The sequence below is a fragment of the Frieseomelitta varia genome, unplaced genomic scaffold (genome assembly GCF_011392965.1).
Source record: "Frieseomelitta varia isolate USP_RPSP 00005682 unplaced genomic scaffold, Fvar_1.2 scaffold_940, whole genome shotgun sequence".
In the NCBI taxonomy this organism is placed as follows: Eukaryota; Metazoa; Arthropoda; class Insecta; order Hymenoptera; family Apidae; genus Frieseomelitta; species Frieseomelitta varia.
The window spans coordinates 520,256-541,031 of NW_025110746.1; the positions used below are offsets into that span (position 1 = coordinate 520,256).

General features: G+C 32.5%; 2 protein-coding genes and 1 long non-coding RNA gene across 5 annotated transcripts; 2 read left to right on the top strand and 1 right to left on the bottom strand.

The window, feature by feature from the left end:
• Nucleotides 1-547: 547 nt before the first annotated feature.
• On the bottom strand, nucleotides 548-4,629 carry LOC122537981. The gene is made up of 3 exons (XR_006308757.1): nucleotides 4,478-4,629; nucleotides 3,409-3,413; nucleotides 548-560 (listed from the first exon to the last, which is right to left on the bottom strand). It is a non-coding gene; the product is annotated as an uncharacterized LOC122537981 (long non-coding RNA).
• A 971-nt stretch (nucleotides 4,630-5,600) lies between these two features.
• LOC122537976 (nucleolar complex protein 2 homolog) lies at nucleotides 5,601-10,189 on the top strand. 2 transcript variants are annotated; one of them, XM_043671678.1, is made up of 12 exons: nucleotides 5,601-5,690; nucleotides 5,863-6,040; nucleotides 6,589-6,824; nucleotides 6,916-7,028; nucleotides 7,095-7,204; nucleotides 7,275-7,432; nucleotides 7,533-7,757; nucleotides 7,853-8,041; nucleotides 8,121-8,240; nucleotides 8,318-8,449; nucleotides 8,610-8,825; nucleotides 9,184-10,189. In XM_043671678.1, the coding sequence occupies exons 2-12, from the start codon at nucleotides 5,890-5,892 to the stop codon at nucleotides 9,694-9,696; spliced, it is 2,163 nt and encodes a 720-aa protein (XP_043527613.1). In that variant the 5' UTR covers nucleotides 5,601-5,690; nucleotides 5,863-5,889; the 3' UTR covers nucleotides 9,697-10,189. The 2 variants fall into 2 exon arrangements, with proteins under 2 accessions (XP_043527613.1, XP_043527614.1); XM_043671679.1 differs by having other exon boundaries at nucleotides 6,595-6,824.
• A 454-nt stretch (nucleotides 10,190-10,643) lies between these two features.
• LOC122537975 (beclin-1-like protein A) lies at nucleotides 10,644-19,938 on the top strand. 2 transcript variants are annotated; one of them, XM_043671675.1, is made up of 12 exons: nucleotides 10,644-10,899; nucleotides 12,621-12,876; nucleotides 13,629-13,713; nucleotides 13,934-14,113; nucleotides 14,315-14,355; nucleotides 15,013-15,172; nucleotides 15,372-15,496; nucleotides 15,628-15,766; nucleotides 16,858-17,485; nucleotides 17,984-18,498; nucleotides 19,210-19,411; nucleotides 19,498-19,938. In XM_043671675.1, exons 1-11 carry the CDS (start codon nucleotides 10,877-10,879, stop codon nucleotides 19,371-19,373), a joined length of 2,316 nt encoding a protein of 771 aa, XP_043527610.1. In that variant the 5' UTR covers nucleotides 10,644-10,876; the 3' UTR covers nucleotides 19,374-19,411; nucleotides 19,498-19,938. The 2 variants fall into 2 exon arrangements, with proteins under 2 accessions (XP_043527610.1, XP_043527611.1); XM_043671676.1 differs by having other exon boundaries at nucleotides 19,502-19,938.
• Nucleotides 19,939-20,776: the final 838 nt, after the last annotated feature.

Below are 20,776 nucleotides of genomic sequence, written 5' to 3' on the forward strand. Positions count from 1 at the left end.
ACCACTTCTGTACAGCTCTTGTAGCTGCATCAGGTAATTTAAGAGCCTTCCACCAATACAGTGGAAGAATTTGGGCATTTTGTAAACGCAACGTTACTTCAAGAAAACGCGATCATTCATTATCGCAAAACTAAGATCGAAAACTAATTGGAAATCGCGATGGAACAATATCGCAACACTAAAAGTAAAAGTAACTGGAAATCGCGATGAAATAATGTCGCAACTCTAAAACCAAACTATCATTGACAATACAAATGCTATTTTAAACATTCTAACTTGAACCAAGAGAAAGCAAGCAAATTTTACTATATATAACATTAAGACCAACTAGAAAAATTCACAGTCAAAATTGCAAAAGACAATCGCGTCAACTCTAAAGCAAATATGATTATTATCTTTTTGTAATTCTAATCTAAACTGTAATCAATTTTTCGCAACATTAACACAGACGCGAAACTTTTTCGCAACTCTAATTGAACCCGTAATCAAAACCGCGATTTGCCCAAAACGACGATGAATGAACAATAATAGAGAAGAAAAAAAAAATACAACTACAAATACTAAAAGAGCATAGTGACAAAGTAGTAACGAGAATGACTTCCCATGCTCTGAAATTATTTGAATAATCCAGAGGATGAGAAAGCATTTGTTGTGACCCTCTTCGTGGCAGTTTGCCGGGTCTCTTCGGCTTCAAGCCTTTTCTTTCTTCGAGCGCAATGCCCGCTGAAACTTACGTCTAGCTCGAGTCTTTCTAATCTCAAACCAAAAAAATAACTTGCAAAGGTGAAATGGAAAGATAAATCGTGGAAGTTGACCTCAACATACATAGACGACCATCGATCATAGTGATCGTTGTCCGCTCGCACGTGCGTGCTCGAGCAATACCTAGATAAACGTTCGTTTCGGGACCTACTCGCGACCTATCCCGCGACCGCGATGCTAAATTCAAAAAATCGAAGAGTAAAACCAGAAACAAGTGGCATGCTCCATTTGTATCAATCTCACTGTCGATTTTTCAAATTAGATTTCCTGAAACAGGTTGGACACGCGAAAGAAGGACCACGCGAGATGCCAGAGACTGTGGCCAACCTGCCCGGCCCTACCTACTTATAATTAAACACATTCACGCCAGAAAGTATGCTACCTATCCTAACCAGTCGCCCTATATTTAAAAAATGGCAAAACAGGCACACCAACACATTCACTCCCCGGTTCTCACACATACCACTCGGACGCAGACCTAAACTAGAGAGGACGTCCCGGGACGCCTCCGACATCCGGGCTTAACGCACAACTTTCACACTCTAATTTACGTACCATTTTCCTAAAATCGACTGACAATGACTAGCGACCATTGCGTAAAACGTGATTGAAACACGTTTATATTTACAACTATATGTGACATACTAATGACTGAAAAAGAATACGTGTAATACTTATACAAATTACACGTACAAGTTAAATCACTGTTATAATTGATAGTATAATTAATAACGTAGTTATAGTATTTGATATTTAATAGGTATTATTATAATAAATTCATATTTCAAATTAGTGCATGAATATTTTAAATATTTCAACTTATAATGAATGGAACAATAAAAACGACGTGATTCCACATCCTAACCACTCACACACATGTGAAAAATACGTCGTGCACGATACGCTAATACATTGTCAGTCGCTGAGAAATCTTTCATAAAATTACAAACTATGGTCATCATGCCCAATGTCTTTCACCCACCCAAGTAGCACCTGGGCACGTGAGTGAGATCCTGACAATGAACACGGAAGGGGTTAAACCTGAAAATCCTAAACTAAAAGAATAATTAGTTTATATAATTTCTATCTAACAGACTATTGCATTATTTTATTTCAAACTGTGACTTTTTCAGAAACTATTGAAATTGCAAGAGAATAAGGACAAAGAATCGAATTTATTAAAAAGGCAAATCTAACAATTGACTCAAAAAATCAAAAATCAAACAATTGACTCTAAATTAAATATTAATAGAAACAATCTCAGGCGATTTCTTCATCAAAGCACATTCTCGAAAATGCGAAAACAGTATCCAATCTTGTTACTTTGATTCAAAAATCAAAACCTGCCTGTCGCAAAGTATCTTCTTGCACATAAAATTTCATACACTTTTCTATGGACAAAATTCTAATCTATTATTATTCAAATTCTACTCAAGTTCATAATTATAAAACTCTGTTAATTCAATCATTCACAATACTATTAAAAAAGGGAAGATAAAGCTGGAAATTATTAATTATTATAACAAAATACATTGCCAACATCAATAAATAAATAATAATTGCATCTTTCATAGCAACAAAATCGGAGGATATCCGTCTTCTCTACTACGAAATGCTTAAACGAAATTATTTTAATAATAATAATTATTTGCCATTTATCTATTCATGTGGATATCCACGTGTATATTTTGCTTTTACAAACATTTGCATTGAATAATCACATTTTGATTTTACAAGTAATTATTATAAATGTGTATATTCATGCTAATTGCCAAAATCGCGATGTGCAAGAAGCCCTATCCTGATCTAATACATGAAAAACTTGAAAAAATGTTACTACTCACGGGTATAAAAAATTCCCGCGGTCACTATGCTCATCAAAAATTCTACGTATACAACCAGTCACTCGTGTCGATTCGGACCTTTCATCCTACGACATGATTGAGTGATCGGAGGGACATAAATGCATGCGACTCACAATTAGATGCTAAGAACGTTGTCATCGATGCAACATTCGATCAAAGAAGGTCGTTGTGAAGATTCTTATCAAGTAGATTTCACCGAGAATCCCATGATGAAAGTGAACGCCGTGAAAGATTTCTTGAAAAGCATAAAGCATAAAGCATAAAGTGTTATTTGTGAAAATTTAAATTTTAATAATGGTAAAAATTAGGATTCCAATAATTTTAATAATGGTAAAAATTAGGATTCCAATAATTTGAAATATCTTTATTTTTTAGTTATAATTTTACATCTGACTTCAATAAAAAGAGAAGTATAGAATTAATTCAAGTACAATATGCTAAAATACTTACATTTTTAGCTTCTGAAGCATCATGAGATCCTTAAAAGATTAGGGGAAGTGGAGATTGTAGAAAATCTGTAACAAACACTAAACATTAGAATTTATGTTTAAAAGCAAAGCAAAATCTGAAGTTGGAAATAATGAGGGATTCTTACATTCTTGGCTTTAAAGCCACCAGTTGGATTTTTCCCAAACAATACAAAAAAATTGTTGCTGATGTGAAGCGTCTGTAACAAAACGCCGAACTTATACTTTGTTGCTAAATTTGAAAAATTGAATAAATGAAGTATATATAAAATTACGATCTTGATCTCCTGGAGAGACTTTATCCTTTTGAGCACTGACACTAATACCGAAAACGAATATTGAACTGACGAAAAAAGAAAAAAAAAAGAAAAATAAAAGACTATCAACGCGCACATTTAAGTAAAAATCGGCAGATTCACTGACTCTAACTTCGCGAATTATGATTTAAACGAATTAATAATTTAATTTAACGAGAGCCATTTTGTTCAGAAAAATATTACAGCAACAAGCACCGACTCTACCGAAAAAAATTATTCACTTCTTCTGGTAATCTGGCAGATCTCGATGAACTGAAGATAAAAATGCAAGTTTTAACTTGAAAATTCACAATACAAACACAAATCTAACAACTATTAATTTTATGTTTTTACCTGAGATACTTTTTTCGTAGACGAGGTGCACTTCTTTCCGCCATGCTTCCCGCTGATCCTAAAAATCGATCGTGAGAAATATCGATTACGTTCGAGAATCGTAGGATGTATATTGCGTACTTCACCGTTGGCGCTGTAATCGCGTGTTTCACTCGAAATGTTAACTGGGAAGAAAAATAAAAAAAAACTAGCCTAAATCAAATACATGAGAAACTCGTAGAAAAGAACGAAAATATTCATACACTACATGAAAAATTGTCAATGCATTAAATTGAGAAATAGGGAATTTTATTATATTACGCAGTAGAATCATTATTTTAGCCATTAAATACGTATTAGCCATTAATTAATAAATTATTCTTCAATTTAACATTAGCATTGTTAAGAATTACGCAGTATGTAGAATTAAAGAATGAACAAATGAACAGAAAATATTACAATAGAAGTAAAAGTGATATATTATATATAATAATAAATTAGTCATATTACAGGGTCACAATATTTGTATTGGTTAGAATTGAAATTAAATTTTGATATAAAATTATAAATAACCTTTAGTACAATATGTTCTATTTAAATGTTTATATACTATTACTTCGTTAATTGTTGAAAATTATATATATTAATTATTTGGTTAAATTTTACCTTGAGTTGAAGCTAAAAATGCATGTTTTTATCTAAAAAAATACAAAACACAAACACAAATCTAACAATTATTGATTTAAATTTTTACCTTCTTTCTAGATGATTTTTCTGAATAACACTTTTTTCTTTACAGACGAGGTGTGCTTCCTTCCGCCATTCTTCGCGTTTTGAAATCGATCGTGAGAAATATCGATATGTTCGAAAATCGTAGGAAGTGTATTGCGTATTTCACCGTTGGCAATTTAAACACAAAACACGCGCGTTTCGCACGAAACGTTAACTGGAAACAAAATTCTGGTCTATATCAAATGCACGTAAGTCTTATTAATCTAATGAATATAAATAATGAAATAACGAATATAATGAAGTATGAAAATAACATTATAATGTGATACTTTTTCATAACTAAGTGTGATTTTTATTGTAATGTTACTCACAGATTAATTTCCATTATATTTAATAATATATACTTCGTCTGTGTTATATGTTGTGTGCTATACACCTTAGTTCCACTGATCTCTGATAGACGGCAGCATCAATATGTTAAATGTGACGACCGTTACACGTTAAAATTGAAATCAGCGCCATCTATAACAAAGCAATCGTTCTGCCGAAAAGTACATTTCCTGTAAACCGACATCGCTAACTGTATGTAAACCCCTAACATAAGAATATTTGTAAATTGTCATTTTATTTTTATTATTACTATGGGGATGTTATTACCATGTTTACTTATTTATAGAGATGTATATATAGATCCCATTTTATAATTTGTTATTCGTTCCTTAATTAACATTCGGAGAAAACAGTTATCTATTTGTGCTATAAACTTTATTGTTATTTAAATGGCATTTATTATAATTTATTAAAAGTTACAAAGTTCTTTTTATTTATTTGTAGTATTATGATATTATCATAATCACTATATAGACAAGAAGTGCAATAATGTGCGACAAGGACAATATAAATTAGTTCTACAATCTCACCGCTACGCAACGTTCCATTCCCCATGAATTGATCAAATTTTCATTTGCAAAAAAAAAAAGGTTTAAATAATATTAAATTTCTCATAAACTATATTCAAAATTTCGATCAAAATTAAGCGTAAGTATAAATGAAAGCATCAGATTTAAAATACATGACTTGAATGAAACGCCAATCAATCGCGTGAAAATGATTTAATTGTGAAACACCGAAAAGCATTGTACACTATCTTAACTTTTTACTAATCCATGCCTGTGTTTTACACGTGGGAAGTTAAAGTAATATCTAAGACGAGGTATAATTGTAAATATTGAAAGGTAAAAGTATCAAGTAATATAAATATGTAATTAATATTTTCATGTTCTTTTTACTTTTAAGAAAATAGTGGTAGAAACTTGATAAGTTGTATTTACATGGTATAGTTATATTAATAATATTCTTTGATATGTATTTGTACATTTATGTAGTAATTCTTTTAATTCGTTTCAGCTTTTATCATCATATTTTATTTAAATCATGAAAATAAAAAAGACAAAACCTGCAAGAGAAAAAGAAGAAACAAAAAAACATGTCACAAAAAAGAAGAAACAATTAAAAAATGTAACTACAGATGACTTTTTCAATCAAAAATTTGGAGATAAAATGATTGATGATACTAGTGAACAAGGTAATAGCACATAAAAGAAAGAATTAAATGGTATAAACAATATTTTTATTTGATTTTGGTTCAAAATCAAAACAAGATGTAGATGAAAACAAACACTAATTGAAAAGGCATATTTGAAACTTGATAAAAAGATGTCTTGAAGAATCTGACATTTTGATTGTGATAATATTTTGATTTGTGATTATGATTAACTGTTTGCAATTAAATTTAATACATAATTTTAAAGAAAAAACAAAAATTTTCTTTGATAATTAGTTATAACCTAATTGATTATAATGTCATCAGTAAACTAGTGTCAATATCTTTTGCACTTGAGTATTCTTAATATTGTATAAATAAAGCTATTTTTTTATTTATGTATATCATCTTTGAGATATAACACATACATCTGTCAATTTTAATTATTACCATAAGTATACTACATAAACCAAGACTGTGTATGTATTAACTTTTTAAAGAAAACTAAAAATTAGATACACTGTAAAAGAAAACAACATTTATGAATGAATAACATTTTGCTAAAAAATAAAATTTTTTATATGTGACGGATCAAGATATGTATGAAGATGATGCAAGAAGCAGTGAAAGTGACATGGATCCGATAGAACATAAAAAATCTTTGATGAGACTAAAGGACACAGACCCTGAATTTTATGCATATTTAAAAGAAAATGATAAGAATCTTTTAGAATTTAATATATCGGACAATGACAATGATAGTAACGACGACGTTAAATCTTCAAACGAATTAAATACAAGACACATACCCAATAGTCATTTAGAGGTACAAAAACGAAATGGACTAACAAAAATAATTTTTTATGTAAAAAAATTAAAAGAAACAAATATTACTTTATATGTATAAAATATTTTAGGTTGCCAGCGATGAGAGTGATTATGAAATAGATCAAGATAATGAAATAAAGGATAAAAAGAAACTTACGTTACAATTATTAAAGACATGGCAAGAGGAAATTCAGAAAGACAAGTATGTAAGGACAATTGTATTTATGTATATATGTTTTATATGCATTGTCTGTATGTAACTTTTCAGATCATTGAAAACAATTAAATGCGCTATAGAAGCTTTTCATGCTGCATTGCAAACTGTAGCTGAATCTGCTGATCCAGAATCTCTACAATATAAAGTAGAGGGTGGAGCAGGTTGGTTTTTTAATATTCAACATTATATTGAACAAGTATTTTCTGTTTCAATAATTAAAATATCATTTAGTGTTTAATGGAGTTGTACAATTGTGTATATTGTATTTACCGAATGCATTTAAAAGATACTTAAAGTTGAGTTCAGAAACTCAGTTTCACGCTCATAAGGTTAAAAGGTTTGGAAAAGTGAAAAGTATCCTCAAGTCGTATTTGGTAGATTTAATTAAGGTAAATATAAGGTTAATATTACGAATATTTAAACTGTTGCATGGTATAAATTCGAATCTATAATATAAAATATGTATGCGAATATATTTATTTATTGCAGATTTTACAAAATGTAACATCAACCAATATTCTCACAGTTCTTTTAAAACATTTACACCAAATGTTGCCATATACACAGTCATTTTCTTCATTAACTAAACCATTATTGAAGCTTTTATTAAGACTTTGGTCAACTGGTGAAGAAACTGTTCGTGTTGTTTCGTTTCTGAGCATATTGCGTATCGCAACTAGTAATCGAGAATCTGTTTTAGAAACATTATTCAAGGTAAACAAAATTATATTAATGTTCATGATATACATGATAAGAATATAGCATAGCAATTTTGTTACAGTTAATGTCTTTAAATTAATATATTGCAGGCGATGTATGTAAAATATGTTGAAAATTCCAAGTTTGTATCCCTCACAACTTTACCTGGAATTAATTTTATGAGACATTCTTTAATTGAAATATATTTACTTGATAATGATTTAGCTTATAATCATGCCTTTTTGTATATTAGACAATTAGCTATCCATTTAAGAAATGCTATGACTTTAAAAAGAAAGGTAATATTTAAAATGAGATACTACATATCTTTTTCTGTTAATATTTTTTTTATTAATAAATCAATTGAACTTACTCTAGGAACATTTCCAAGCTGTGTACAATTGGCAGTACATAAATTCTTTGAGATTTTGGTCGGAATTGATAAATTTGTCACAAAATGATTCTATATTACATTCACTTTTATATCCTCTTGTACAGGTATGTATTCTTACTCTCAGTATTATGATTGAGATATTAAATTATAAAATTATTAAACATGTATTGTGCTTTTACAGATTATTATAGGAACAATCAAATTAATACCAACACCACAATATTATCCGCTGAGATTTCATTGTTTACAGATATTAACAGATATTTCTAAAGAAACTGAGACATTTATACCTGTCTTACCATTTTTATTAGAGGTATGATAAGTTTTTTATCAGGAAACGAAAACTAATTTTAGATGTTAATTCGATAAATTATACAAATACTAAAATTATTTAAGTCAAATTGTTACTTGTGTAAAATAAATTGATCAGTTCATGTTTACCGTTAAAAAAACACTTGGATCTTCTATTCTAGATATTAAATTCTTATGATTTCAATAAGAAACATAAGGCAGTATCAATGAAGCCAGTGCCTTTCATTTGTGTGTTAAGGATGTCCAAGTCTCAATTACAGGAAAATGGTTTTAAAGATAACGTTATTGATTCGATATATAAACTTATCTTAGAAAATGCTGCTAAAGATAGTCATACAGTGTACTTTCCGGATTTATATATACCATGTATAATACAGGTAAGTTAATTATTTATATTCAAGCGGGTGATACAAATTAAATTAAACGAACGTGTCATTTCGACGATAAGATAAGTTAAAGTTATTGTAATAGATAATAAAGATAGAAAAAATTCAACACTGAGTTGATATTTCGAAATTTAGATATTAAACAGATATCAATCAGTATTGAAGCAAATATATACTGTAAATAGTTTCCTATTTTGTTAAACGAGCATTGGAAGTATTAATTTTAACTTGTTCGTCGCTTGAACTTTTTATATTTATTTCAGTAAATTAAACTTTATAGAATTCATAATTCTTTTTCATGCAAATATATTTTAAGCGGAAATTTTATATTATATTCATTCATTTTTAGTTAAAGGCATTTTTAAAACGATGTCACATAGCAAACTATTGCAGAAAAATGAAACAATTGTTAGATAAGATTGAAGGGAACAGGACATTTATTGAGACTGAGCGTAGTAAAACCGTAATGGATTTAAAAAATATGTCAGAGATAAAGAACTGGGAGAACAAGATAAAAGTACAAGGCACATCGTTATTGAAATTTTATGAATCTTGGATAAAAATCCATCAGTCTCAAAAACTTAAATTACTTACAAAAAATGAAGATATCTCTGACTACAGTTTACCATCTATTAAAAAATTGAAGAAAGGAAAAGAAAATGGAGAAAAAAGCAGAGAAGAAAGCAGCGAAGAAAGCGATTTTGATATAAGGATAAAGTCTGACGAGGGAAGACTTGAAAAACGTTCTAAACCAAAAAGAAGGAAACTAAGAGCTAACAAAGACATTAAGGACAAAGACATTGATTTACCTACGGAAAATACAGATATCATACGAGACATCGATAGTAACGATTGGGATTAAATGTAATTTACTTCACATGTATGATATATGTATGATAAATAGATATCAATTAAAATTTTAATAATTAATAGAATAATATTATTTTTAGAATTCAACATATTTAATAATAAAGATTTTTGTTATTACAATTGAGTAATTAAAATTACACAATTATCAATCTAAAATTCTGTAAAACTAACATACAATATATTCTTCTATTTTAATTAGAAGAAAGAGAGAGATTATTTATCGTGTATTTACTTATTTACGACAAAATGACGAAATGTATTAACAAAGAAACTGCAGCAAGTTGTGAGGAGATCGAATGGGTGCTATAACTTATGTCGCGTACAGCAGCAGCCACCGATTTCTGAGGTGTCGCTTTCTGATAGTCTATTTTTACCGAAGACGACTCAAGGCAGTCGGGAAGTTGGTATAGCGAAGACTAGGCGCTATTATAAAGCATCGTGTGCTTGGCGTGTAGTTTGCATTTCAAGTGAACGTTGCAGATAAGGGGAAAAAAGCTTTTTAAAGACGGAAAATAATAGTGTTCGATTTGTTGAAAAATAAGGGTAGAACTGATGGGGGAAGCTTGAATAAAGAACAAGCTTATCCTTCACGCGATTGAGCGTTTGGACGACTCCATTGGAAGAGGATTCAATTACGTATGTAGGTGAATCGAAAAAAAAAGCAAATGTTTATTGATCGATGTAGCTGGAGCGTGAAGTTTTCTGTCATGTTTGTAAGAAGTTTATGATAGTCTGCTTGATATAAAAATAAATATCCGTCTGGTATTCGGTTTCTTTCGACAAGTCTCAGGCATGAATGGGCCGCTGGCGAGCGATGCTGGTGACCGCTAGCCACTAAGTGCCATGCTGACGGAGTTGCCGCGGTTGTGGTGTGCCTAGTCGGCCAGCTCTTGTGCCTAACTGGCCACGTCCGTCCGTGCCAGAGAATATTTTGTAAGATGCGATTTTGTCTTTCATGGCAAGGGAGCGTTCGTCGTGAGATTCGTTCGCTTTCCGTACGGTCCACTTCGTTCGAAGTGTAGTACGCTCGCGGGTTACGTAAATTGCAAACAAAAAAAAAAAAAAAAGAAAATAACAAAAAGGAAAGAAAGAAAAAAAAATTCGTTGCGAAAAGGAAAAGCGCCTCAAGATAAGGAGGAAAGAAATTAGCGAATTGTGCGTAGAACGTCGAAATGAGGAGGGCACCGTTCGATAAGTAAATTTTCATTCTCTTGTTTCGAGAATCGGGATGAAATAGAGTACACATTAGTGGGAAAGAAGCTTCTCACCGCGTCGATACCTTTTGTGAAAGTTTTGCATCATTTCCCACGCTTCCAGCGCTTCCTACGCTTCGTGTGCTTCATTGTGCGATGGTTCGACGAATAAACGTACAGTGCGTTGCTTAATACCTCTACTTAAGGTATAAGAAATTTTAAATACAATTTTACCATTATGTCGATCATTGGCACAAATTTTCTTACATTTTCATAAATAATGAAAAAATGATGAGAATGTTTGTGACAAAGATCGGTAATTATTATTTTGAAATATTTCCTCAATAACAATCGAACTTTTTCTGCCGATTAATCTAACAGATCAATCACGTTACTTTAATTTACAAAAAAAGATTAAAAAGTTAAATTTGATACATTTTCAAGTTTATAAAGTGTAACAAGTAGAGTTTCACGCAATTCTGAATAAATTACAATCTGACGTTGATACAAAATAATTCGCGTTATAAATTTTACAGTAATTATTTTAAAGTATTTTCGATCGTATCAATAGTGCAAAAAAAAAAAAAAAAATACATTGCAATACTATTTAAACGTAAGTCAAATTATCAGTAAATATGGCAAAAAATATATAGTAAAAATTTGACAATCAAAAAGCAAGTTCTCGGTAATTCGTATCAACTTTTTTCCTAATCTCATTCGAAACATACCTTTACATTATTTATACTTATACGATACGGGAGATTTTATAAATATCTCTCGATTCGCTTTTTCTTCGTTAGCTTTAATTTAGTTGCGTATTTTTTTCGATCAACTTGCTTTCTAATAAACGCAGCACTGGTAATACGCCCCGAACGCAACCGCTCAAACTGTTACTGCGTATTACGTTACAACAGATAAATTTAGCATTTCTTTTGCATAGAACCTTATTGTACCGCTGCCAATACTGCAACGCGGAATTAATTGGCTGCTTGGAAGAGAACCAATTTCTTTTGATAAAAAATCTGACTTTTCCGATGTCACGTATACACACAAATGTCTATATAAATATATATCATGTGTACTTATTTGCGTTCGGTTTACTGCTGACTTCTGTTTATTTTTTTTTTCTTTTTTTTTTATTAAGATTTCATATTTGCGAAATAGCACCACAACTGTAACGTTGACATACAAACGAAATATTGTGAAAAAAATTTGAAATTACATTTACACGGCTTCCTTTCAAAACAAATAAATCAATTTCGCTCTTTTGCTTTTTATACGTAGATTATACACGTAAGATTATACATAATTTGAGTAATTAAAAGAATATTTACGCACTGGTGTTTCAAATGAATAAAAAATGTTGTATTCATTCACTGTAGAAATTCTGATTAAAGAAACAGCTTGTAATGTCCATGATTTATTATATGTTATTACATATAATATAATTTCAAATTAATACTAAGGGAGCGAGGAGGGGGGGGGGGGGGGGGGGGGGGGGGACGGGACCCAATTGTTCGTTTCACATTATAAATCAAATTACAATGTTATTTCTAATAGCAAAAACTACTGTGTTAAAAGTAGCTTCTGAGTAACATTGGCTTCGATTTGAATTTTTTCGTTAATTTTCACGATCGATTTATCGTAAGGAAATGAAGTCCGCAGTAAACATCACGAACAGTTTGCACGAAACATAGACTAAACAATTACCATTTACCGGCAGACACACTAACACGAAGCGGAACGTTTCGAGCAACGCGTACAGTTCGTATAAAATTGCGTCTGAAAATTCGAAGGATGCCAAGTTCCAGTACAGTGTAAATTACAGTAATTTACAAGAAACGAATTATCTGCAACGAAGCATTTCCGCAGACAATGTTATAATACGTTCCCGCGGCTTCAAACCCTCCGATAGGCACGATCCTGTGAAGAGGAATTTCCTTGAGAATCTTACAAGACAAATACTGCATTTCGACATGGTGAGTATTTATAGTTTTTCGTTATAAAGTCTAAATTTCATATATGTTCGGAAGCATAGTAGTTAACTTTTAGCACGATACTTGATCGTTTAAATGTGATTTCACACGTGTAGTTGCATTAAGCACAGCGATGACAATATGTACAGAGCGATCGTTGTGTTCTCTTTCTCTTTTCTTATCTCCTTTTGCCTAAAAAAAAAAGTGAGTTACCCGGTCGATCAACACACTTTTTAGTAATGTATCTAGAAAAGAAATTTACCTTGCATTACAAAACAAACAAGTTAAGTTAAAGATTAAAGATATTATAACATTTACAAACCATTTGACAGTTACTTTCTCCGACTTGTAGGGATATTTGTACGTACATAAGTAGGTATGTACATACATTGAATTTAGTGCTGCTCAACAATCAGTCTGAAACTGACCTATAATATAAGATATACACTTTATGACTGCGACTCTGTAAAATTGGCTAGTTTATTACATCCATCTCGTCCATTTGAAATTATTGCTCTGTTATAAATATAGTTTATTTATTTCGTCAAAGCGTGCCTCAAGCGTAGCGAAATACATAACACTAGACTTGATTGTTAATTTTGAAACGCTTGAAATTCCTTCGATAGTACCTCGACAGTTCTTTTCGCAGTCCTTTGGAACTTTATTTTACATTTTATGTTACGTTACAATTATTGTACAATAACAATTATACATGTATGTACATACATTGATTTACTTTTACTTTTATTTTAAAGGAGAGCAATGAAAGTACACCGGTCAATTTGCAAAAATTGCTCACGCCTGCCTCAGATTCGCAGGGAATCATACAATCGAAAAATAGTAAGTTGCACGTAGAACAGAATAAAAAATATTAATCGTATTACACAAGTATTATTGGCCAAAGTCTGTGCGCGTACATATGATATTTTTGCGAATCAGGAAACATTAGCAATTTAACAGGAACGTAAATAAGAATATGTGCATCTTCCGCACCCAAAAATATAATTAATAACTCGACGACTTGAATGAGTTCAAGTACAAAAAGTTTGTTGAACTACAGGGAAAATGTTTGCGTCGTCGTACTTTTATGCACCGACACACCCGACCGTTGAGGACCAAGTTGAACTCGCTCGGCGAATTTCACATTCGTTGAGCGACGTGAAAAACATGAAAAGCAAAGGCCAGTCCATGTACGTGAATAGAAAGAAACGGTCAGTCAAGTGGATTCATGATGGCAATGGTGAGTATAGATGTACGTACGTAATGTATTACATGCATTAATAAATAAATTTATGAATTTCACGTGTATCCCCAGACACAGACGCGCAGATACTATGCGATACGTAGATGCATCGATTACACGACATGTTGCAAATATTTATAATCATAATCGATCGTTTTACAAAATTTGTTTCAATCATTCAAAATTGCTGTATTACAGGTGTAGAAGATGCAGAAGAATCTTTAACACCTGTTCATAGAGTAAGTGGTGTGTGTTTAAAGTTGCAGTGCGTATATTTATGTACAATGTGTGTATATTACGTATACATATGTAGCTTCACGCCGAATTTTACGCCGAAATAACGAATGCCATTTTGATAGATGTATTAATCCGAATCACACGCGTAATTAACACGCTTTCTATCGATATCAATTTGAATAATTTGAAATACGTGGAATGTCGATCCCCTTTGCAGATTTAAGCGTGAATTAAACGTTCCTCTTTAAATTTTTTTAAATAATCGATACTAAAAACACAAAGAATAAACTTGTCGATCGACATAACTTTGTTAGACTTAATCGTGAGTTAATCTTTGGATTAAAGTTTTTTATCCTTTTATTCAGATAATCCTAGAAAAAAAAAAGAGGTTTGTATTCAGTTTGAAGAATGCTTAGTTGTAAATTCAGTTTCATACATTTATCTATAATTGAAGCTAGTAATAATAATAAACACATATGTATGTATGTATGTGTGTATAACCAAGGGATAAAGATCAGTTAGATTTTAGATTCTGCGTTTTTTTTTTTCTCATTAACAAATTGTAATAACGTGCATATACATATGTAACACAATTATATGTCGGTTTCATATTCACTGACGTACGTCTTTGTGTTTTATCGAAAACATTGTTTCAACAGGATAAGATTCCTCTGAAGTGCATGATGAATCCACATGGGAAAGTGTTGGATATACACGGTATTCAAGCTCTGGGGGAAGAAGTAAATATCGAACCGATGCCCAAGAATCCGGAGAAACTGTTCGACATTGTTCGTGATTTAAACAATCAAAGAGGCCGTGGTAATGACGAGTCTACACGTGTTTTTATCTTTTACGCATGTTTACCGACAGTTTCGAACATTGTTACTTGCGAAAGCAGGTACTTGTAGAACTCAAAAGAGAACTAGCTAGTTCTCAAGGAAATATTCCACGACTCGGGAGAAATATCGATCGTTGCTTCCGATAAGTAAAAAAATTAAATCATCGATTCGATTTATAGGCGCTGAGATATTTGCGAAACGCAGGAAAAGATCGGAAAAGTGGGTCGTGGACAAGGATCAACAGCCACAGAGTACACCAGGTACACCTGGTATGCCAAAAACGCCAACGTATCCGGGGAAATCGGTAAGGTTTTTACCTCGATAGAGATACAATACAGCAGGCAACGTTGTTATTCAACAATTAAAATGATGATTTCGTTAAAAATTAAAAGTTTAACGAAATTGATATATATTTCCTCGATGTGTCCGATACAGGAAATGAATGGCAGTTCAAAGTTTCCTCCAACTCCACCTTCTCTCACGCGTATCGTACCCGAGCCGGCTGTTGAAAAATCATTTTACAATCCTTTCACCGTAGATTTGTCTCTGAACGATACAAATCCATCTGCAACAGGTACGTGCATAATTTAAAATTTCGAACAAAGCCGAATCTTCTTCTTTATCGTACGTAGTCCTACGTAATCTAGTTGGCACGTATCGAATTTGGCAGCGCTCCACGCTATATTCTCGTTTGTTCGAATTGTTTTCACATCGCGACCAAACGCCTAATAATTTCCAAGGCTTCAAAGTCGAGCTAAACCACTTCATATTTATTTCTGGTTGATCTGTGAACACTCTATCTATTCTGCTCTTCAAATCTGTTTTCACTTTCGCGTTCATACATAGACACGTGCATACGTACGTGTATCACCCTACGGATAAAATTACGAAACAACCAGCTCGAAAAGCGTCAACGCGCTTACTGCACATGTGTATGCTATGCGTAAATACAAGTCGACGTGTTAGTAGAGACGTTAGAGAGCCTGTTTAAGACTCGTCTAATTGTAAGTCCAGGGTTCAACAACCCAGAAGGCTTCGATTGGCAAGCGACATCGATGTTATTCAATCGATGCGAGACCACTCTCGGCGCGTCGCATTCTTTTTCTTCCTGTATATCTAAAATAAACGACTGTCTGTACAAACTGTTGTTGCCAATCGATATCTTTGCATCGATCTCCGAGTTAATTATACCATGCGAGATAAACCGGCATTCAATTCAATTGTCGCGTTGAAACTAGCATTTCACACTTTCCAAATATACATATATACATATATACATATATACATATATACATATATACATATATACATATATTCGTATGTACGTCGCCTATGACAATTTTACGCGCGCGGCAATGTTGAAACAAAATTACAATACGTACAAAGTTGTACAAGTACAATTGTAAATTTTAATAACACCACCACCGCTGATTACTACCTGATCCATCTTTTCATCTTTGTAACTTCATTCGTTTCGCTTGAAGTTAAAAAATAACGTTGAACGAAAAAATGAACATGTTGGAAGTATAATATAAGTTTTTAAATAATATTAATTATTATTGTTTATTATTATTGTTGTTTATTATTATTACCGAAACCAAATATTTTTCACACTGAAAAATCAAAGAGATCTTTAATCATCAGAATTTCCTGCAAACGTTCCAGGACGAAATCAGTATCGATGCAACGGTAGAGAGTGCAACCATCCGACCGAGGTGAAAAAAATTTATCTGAGAGAAGTAGCCGTTGGTACTGATAACGATTTGCCTCTTGACAAATCTCGATCGTCGATCGTTGAGAAATCACGTCGAATCACGTTCGAACCCGATATCGAACGGCATAACAGCTATCACGGCCGAAATAATAACATTAATGAGAATATGGCAACGTCGATCATTACTAACAGACGCAGTCACAATTATAACAAAGCTTCGCTGAATAAATCGAATTTTTCTAATGCACAGCACGCTACTAACAAAGAGATTAAAAATTATGCGAAAGAACAACGGGTCGCAGAGTGCTCGGCAAAGAGCGCGATTAACGACCAGGGCAAGTTTCTAAATAATCGGCAAGATATTGACAACGAAGAGAACGACGACTACACACCGATTCCAGTCAAACAGTTGATACAAGAATTCGAGAAAACGTGCAGACCCGTTCTGCAGTACAAACAATTCAGTCCAAAGGTTATTCCAATTATGCAACAATCACCTCTCGACAATGACATATCGCGTTTCTTTGCGGAAAGGCAAAATTCCGTCAACAAGTACAACGCCGAGGAAGAGCACAGGAGGTGAGACGAAATGAAGTTTTGTCGCGCCATTCACCAGATAATAAATTCCTAGACGTTTTATTATATTAAATGAAAAATTATTCCCGTGTCCGGTCGTAAATCGATAAATGTCAATCCGTCTACTTTCCCTTTTCTGTTGTATTTTTTTCCCTTGTATTTTTTTTCGTCTAGAGCGTTGCACACACGTTTTCTTCGTCGTCCTTGCAACGGCCCATTTTGAAACAAGAATTTTTCATTCCACGTTAATTGAATCACATACGTAAAAAAAAAGTGAACACCTACATATGTAGGAAAGAAATTTCAATTTTTCTTGCAATTTGATTCGATATCCCAATTAGACTTTGGCAATTTTTATCAATCAAACTGCATACATAAATCTTACATGTCTTACGCAGACAGAAGATAGATGGAGAATTTCATTTCTCGAACACACAAGTTTACAATAATTTTACAAGTTGTTAGGATCGCAATATCATTTCGATATTGATTGCAATACAGAATGACCGAACGACAAAGATACGAGGAACTGATGAAACTACAAGATCGCTGTAACAATGGTTACGTGTCCACCGATGATACGGAATACACGACTGACGGAACCGACGATTCCGAGATGAACGATTACAGCGAGGAAATAATCTACCGGGAGAAGTCGGAATCGTCGAGCATAATGAACGGCGATCAAGACTATTCGTCGATTTATCGCGAGGAATGTTCCAGCCGACGTCGATCCGTTACTTCCGAGGAACTCTTGGACAACTTTTGCAACGACAACGACAACGACAACGACAACGACAACGACAACGGCCACGGCAATGGCAAATTCGCGAATACAGAGTCGGACGTGCCCGTGGAAGCCAAGTCGTTGTTACTCTCGATGATAGCTTCCCAAGAAGATATCTTGCAAACTATTAAGCATTTGCGTAACACGCCTGTTTTGGACAACCTGTTGCATGGTGTAAATTCGCCGGACTGTAAATTCACTGTCGACGTCTCGACGTGTCCGGATGTAGGCAAGTTAACTCGCATGCGCTTCCATTGTTTCTATTTCTATTTCTATTTCTATTTCTATTTCTATTTTTCCTTCTCTTTAATTTCTTAACACTCGACACGTCGTTAATTACTACGTTAATTAATCTTCTCATTACTTAATCTTCCGATCGCGATGAAGATTTTAAACGATGCACTCTCTGTCAGGCCTGCGCAGCAACGACAATTAATCCTTGCGAACAGCCATATTTTTGAAAGAAAATTCAATACAATTCATCCGTTTGCTTTGCAAATATTTTCTCTTCGTAATTTTCACTTTCGTTACTAAGAAACAGTTTAAGCGCATCTTTCAAACACAACGGTTCAAACGTTCATCTTTATTCTTTCACATCTTGGATTATCGCGAGAGAAAGATACATTTGTGAAAATGTATCGATTCCTCTTTAGAAGATATACGGATTAATTGCTTTTCCTTTTCTTTCAATATATTTTGAATGCTTTTTTTTTTTTTCTAAATTTTACCCACCTCTGTGGATAGATTGCATCATTCAACAAGTTATTCGTGAAACAGTAAACAAAGAAGAAAAAGATTCCTTTATAAATTTACGTATATGCGTATATACTTATATATTCGGCATTTGTATCGGTCGTCTGTACGTTTGGTACAAAGTATGTCATGTATGAAAGGAAATGTATCATTTTCAAAAATTCATTAAAGTCGTTTATTCTTGCAGGTAAAAAGCTTTATGAAAGTAACACCTATGCAGGACCAAAACTCGCTAGTGTCAACAACCTAACTAACTACAATACAGCACCTCGAGGATGGGATCAGTCGTTGACTTATTATCGGCCGGTTAAATTTGAGAAACCGCAAGAGATTGTTTATTCTGACTTTTAGTTAAACGATTTTAATAGTTGCTGCATCGATATACTCGGGTACGTATCAACATTTTACGATTCAACTCGTAATTCTCAATTCCAATCTCAATTTAGACTTGAAACAATCGTCTTTTATTTTTCAGAAAGCCACAAACAGGCCATTGCAGAACTCAGTTTCTCAAATTTCGCATTAGAGATTATCTGAATATTCTTTTCTCTTATTTATAATGTGAAGATGTTGTTTTTTTCTTTTCTCACCCCCCTCCCCCCTCTCTCTCTCTTTGCTTCCTTTGGTTTTGTTAAATTGAAAACGATTGCCGTAAAGGATGAAGAAGATTTCGCATTAAAAAAATTGTGCGATACATACGTGATATATACGTCTTATATATATGTCCATATACATATACATGTATATTATACGTGTGTATACATGCATATTTTGAAGCTTCGTTTTGCTTGATGTAACTATACACGTATATCTCTCTCTCGTTATTCTAAATATTGATCCTTATTTATGCCTCTCAGCAGTGTTGTTGCATTTTACTTTATAACCTAAACCTCAATAAATGTTGCTTTCATAACAATAACGTGTATTTTGAATTTGTATGTAATTCGTTCATCCAGCACTTTGCCGCATAATAAATTGTAATTTTGAAAAAACATTCAAACACGTACTTGTCCACTTTGTCGATCGATTTCTAATTTTCAGTAATCGAACGTCGTAATAAAATTATTTTATACAACATACTCTGGATTTTAATGAAATATCGTTGTCTCTCTCTCAAAAAAAAAAAAAAAGAGATTATTTACAAAGAGAACAGCTTGATTATTTCAATGTAAGTTTTATGTAAGATGCGTGAATACGTACTTACGTATGTACATATATAAGTATAATATCGTAAGTGATCTAAACACGTACCACATGGTATTTTATTTTTGTGCTCTATAGCAAATTATCTCTAGCACGTTCTCTATCAATTAGACGTCAGTTGCAATAAACGGAGGACAAACTTTTTCGAGTTTTAGTGAGTTTTATAAAAAGAGATAAGCTACGATTACCGGCCACAACAAGAATTAATTAAAAATATAGTTATTTAAAAAATTGAAAAATTCATATCGAATACATACTTGTAGTATAATTCCTTGATTGTTTCGATATTGATCTTTTTTTTTTTAGTGTACGCAACATAATCTAATTATCTTTGGTTGACTTGTTTATCATTACATTAAATGTAAGTTATATAACAATGTGATACGTGTATGCGATGTGGCTCGATAATTTTGAAAGTGAGCACTTGGAAAAAATATTGAGATATCAATTTTAATTAAACGTATGAAAATATTCTGTTTGTCATGTCTTTTGCTATCAAACGTGTCAAGTATCTACCATTTCCCTCGTAGTAAATAGTAATCTACGATTTT

Excerpts from the sequence above, each read along its gene's own strand:
- LOC122537976 (XM_043671678.1), top strand. The coding sequence starts at position 5,890 with ATGAAAATAAAAAAGACAAAACCTGCAAGAGAAAAAGAAGAAACAAAA. Across the intron at positions 7,205-7,274 it reads TAAAGTAGAGGGTGGAGCAG|TGTTTAATGGAGTTGTACAA; the intron begins GTTGGTTTTTTA and ends AATATCATTTAG. Across the intron at positions 8,241-8,317 it reads TTTTATATCCTCTTGTACAG|ATTATTATAGGAACAATCAA; the intron begins GTATGTATTCTT and ends GTGCTTTTACAG.
- LOC122537975 (XM_043671675.1), top strand. The coding sequence starts at position 10,877 with ATGAGGAGGGCACCGTTCGATAA. Across the intron at positions 13,714-13,933 it reads AATCATACAATCGAAAAATA|GGAAAATGTTTGCGTCGTCG; the intron begins GTAAGTTGCACG and ends GTTGAACTACAG. Across the intron at positions 18,499-19,209 it reads CTCGACGTGTCCGGATGTAG|GTAAAAAGCTTTATGAAAGT; the intron begins GCAAGTTAACTC and ends TTATTCTTGCAG.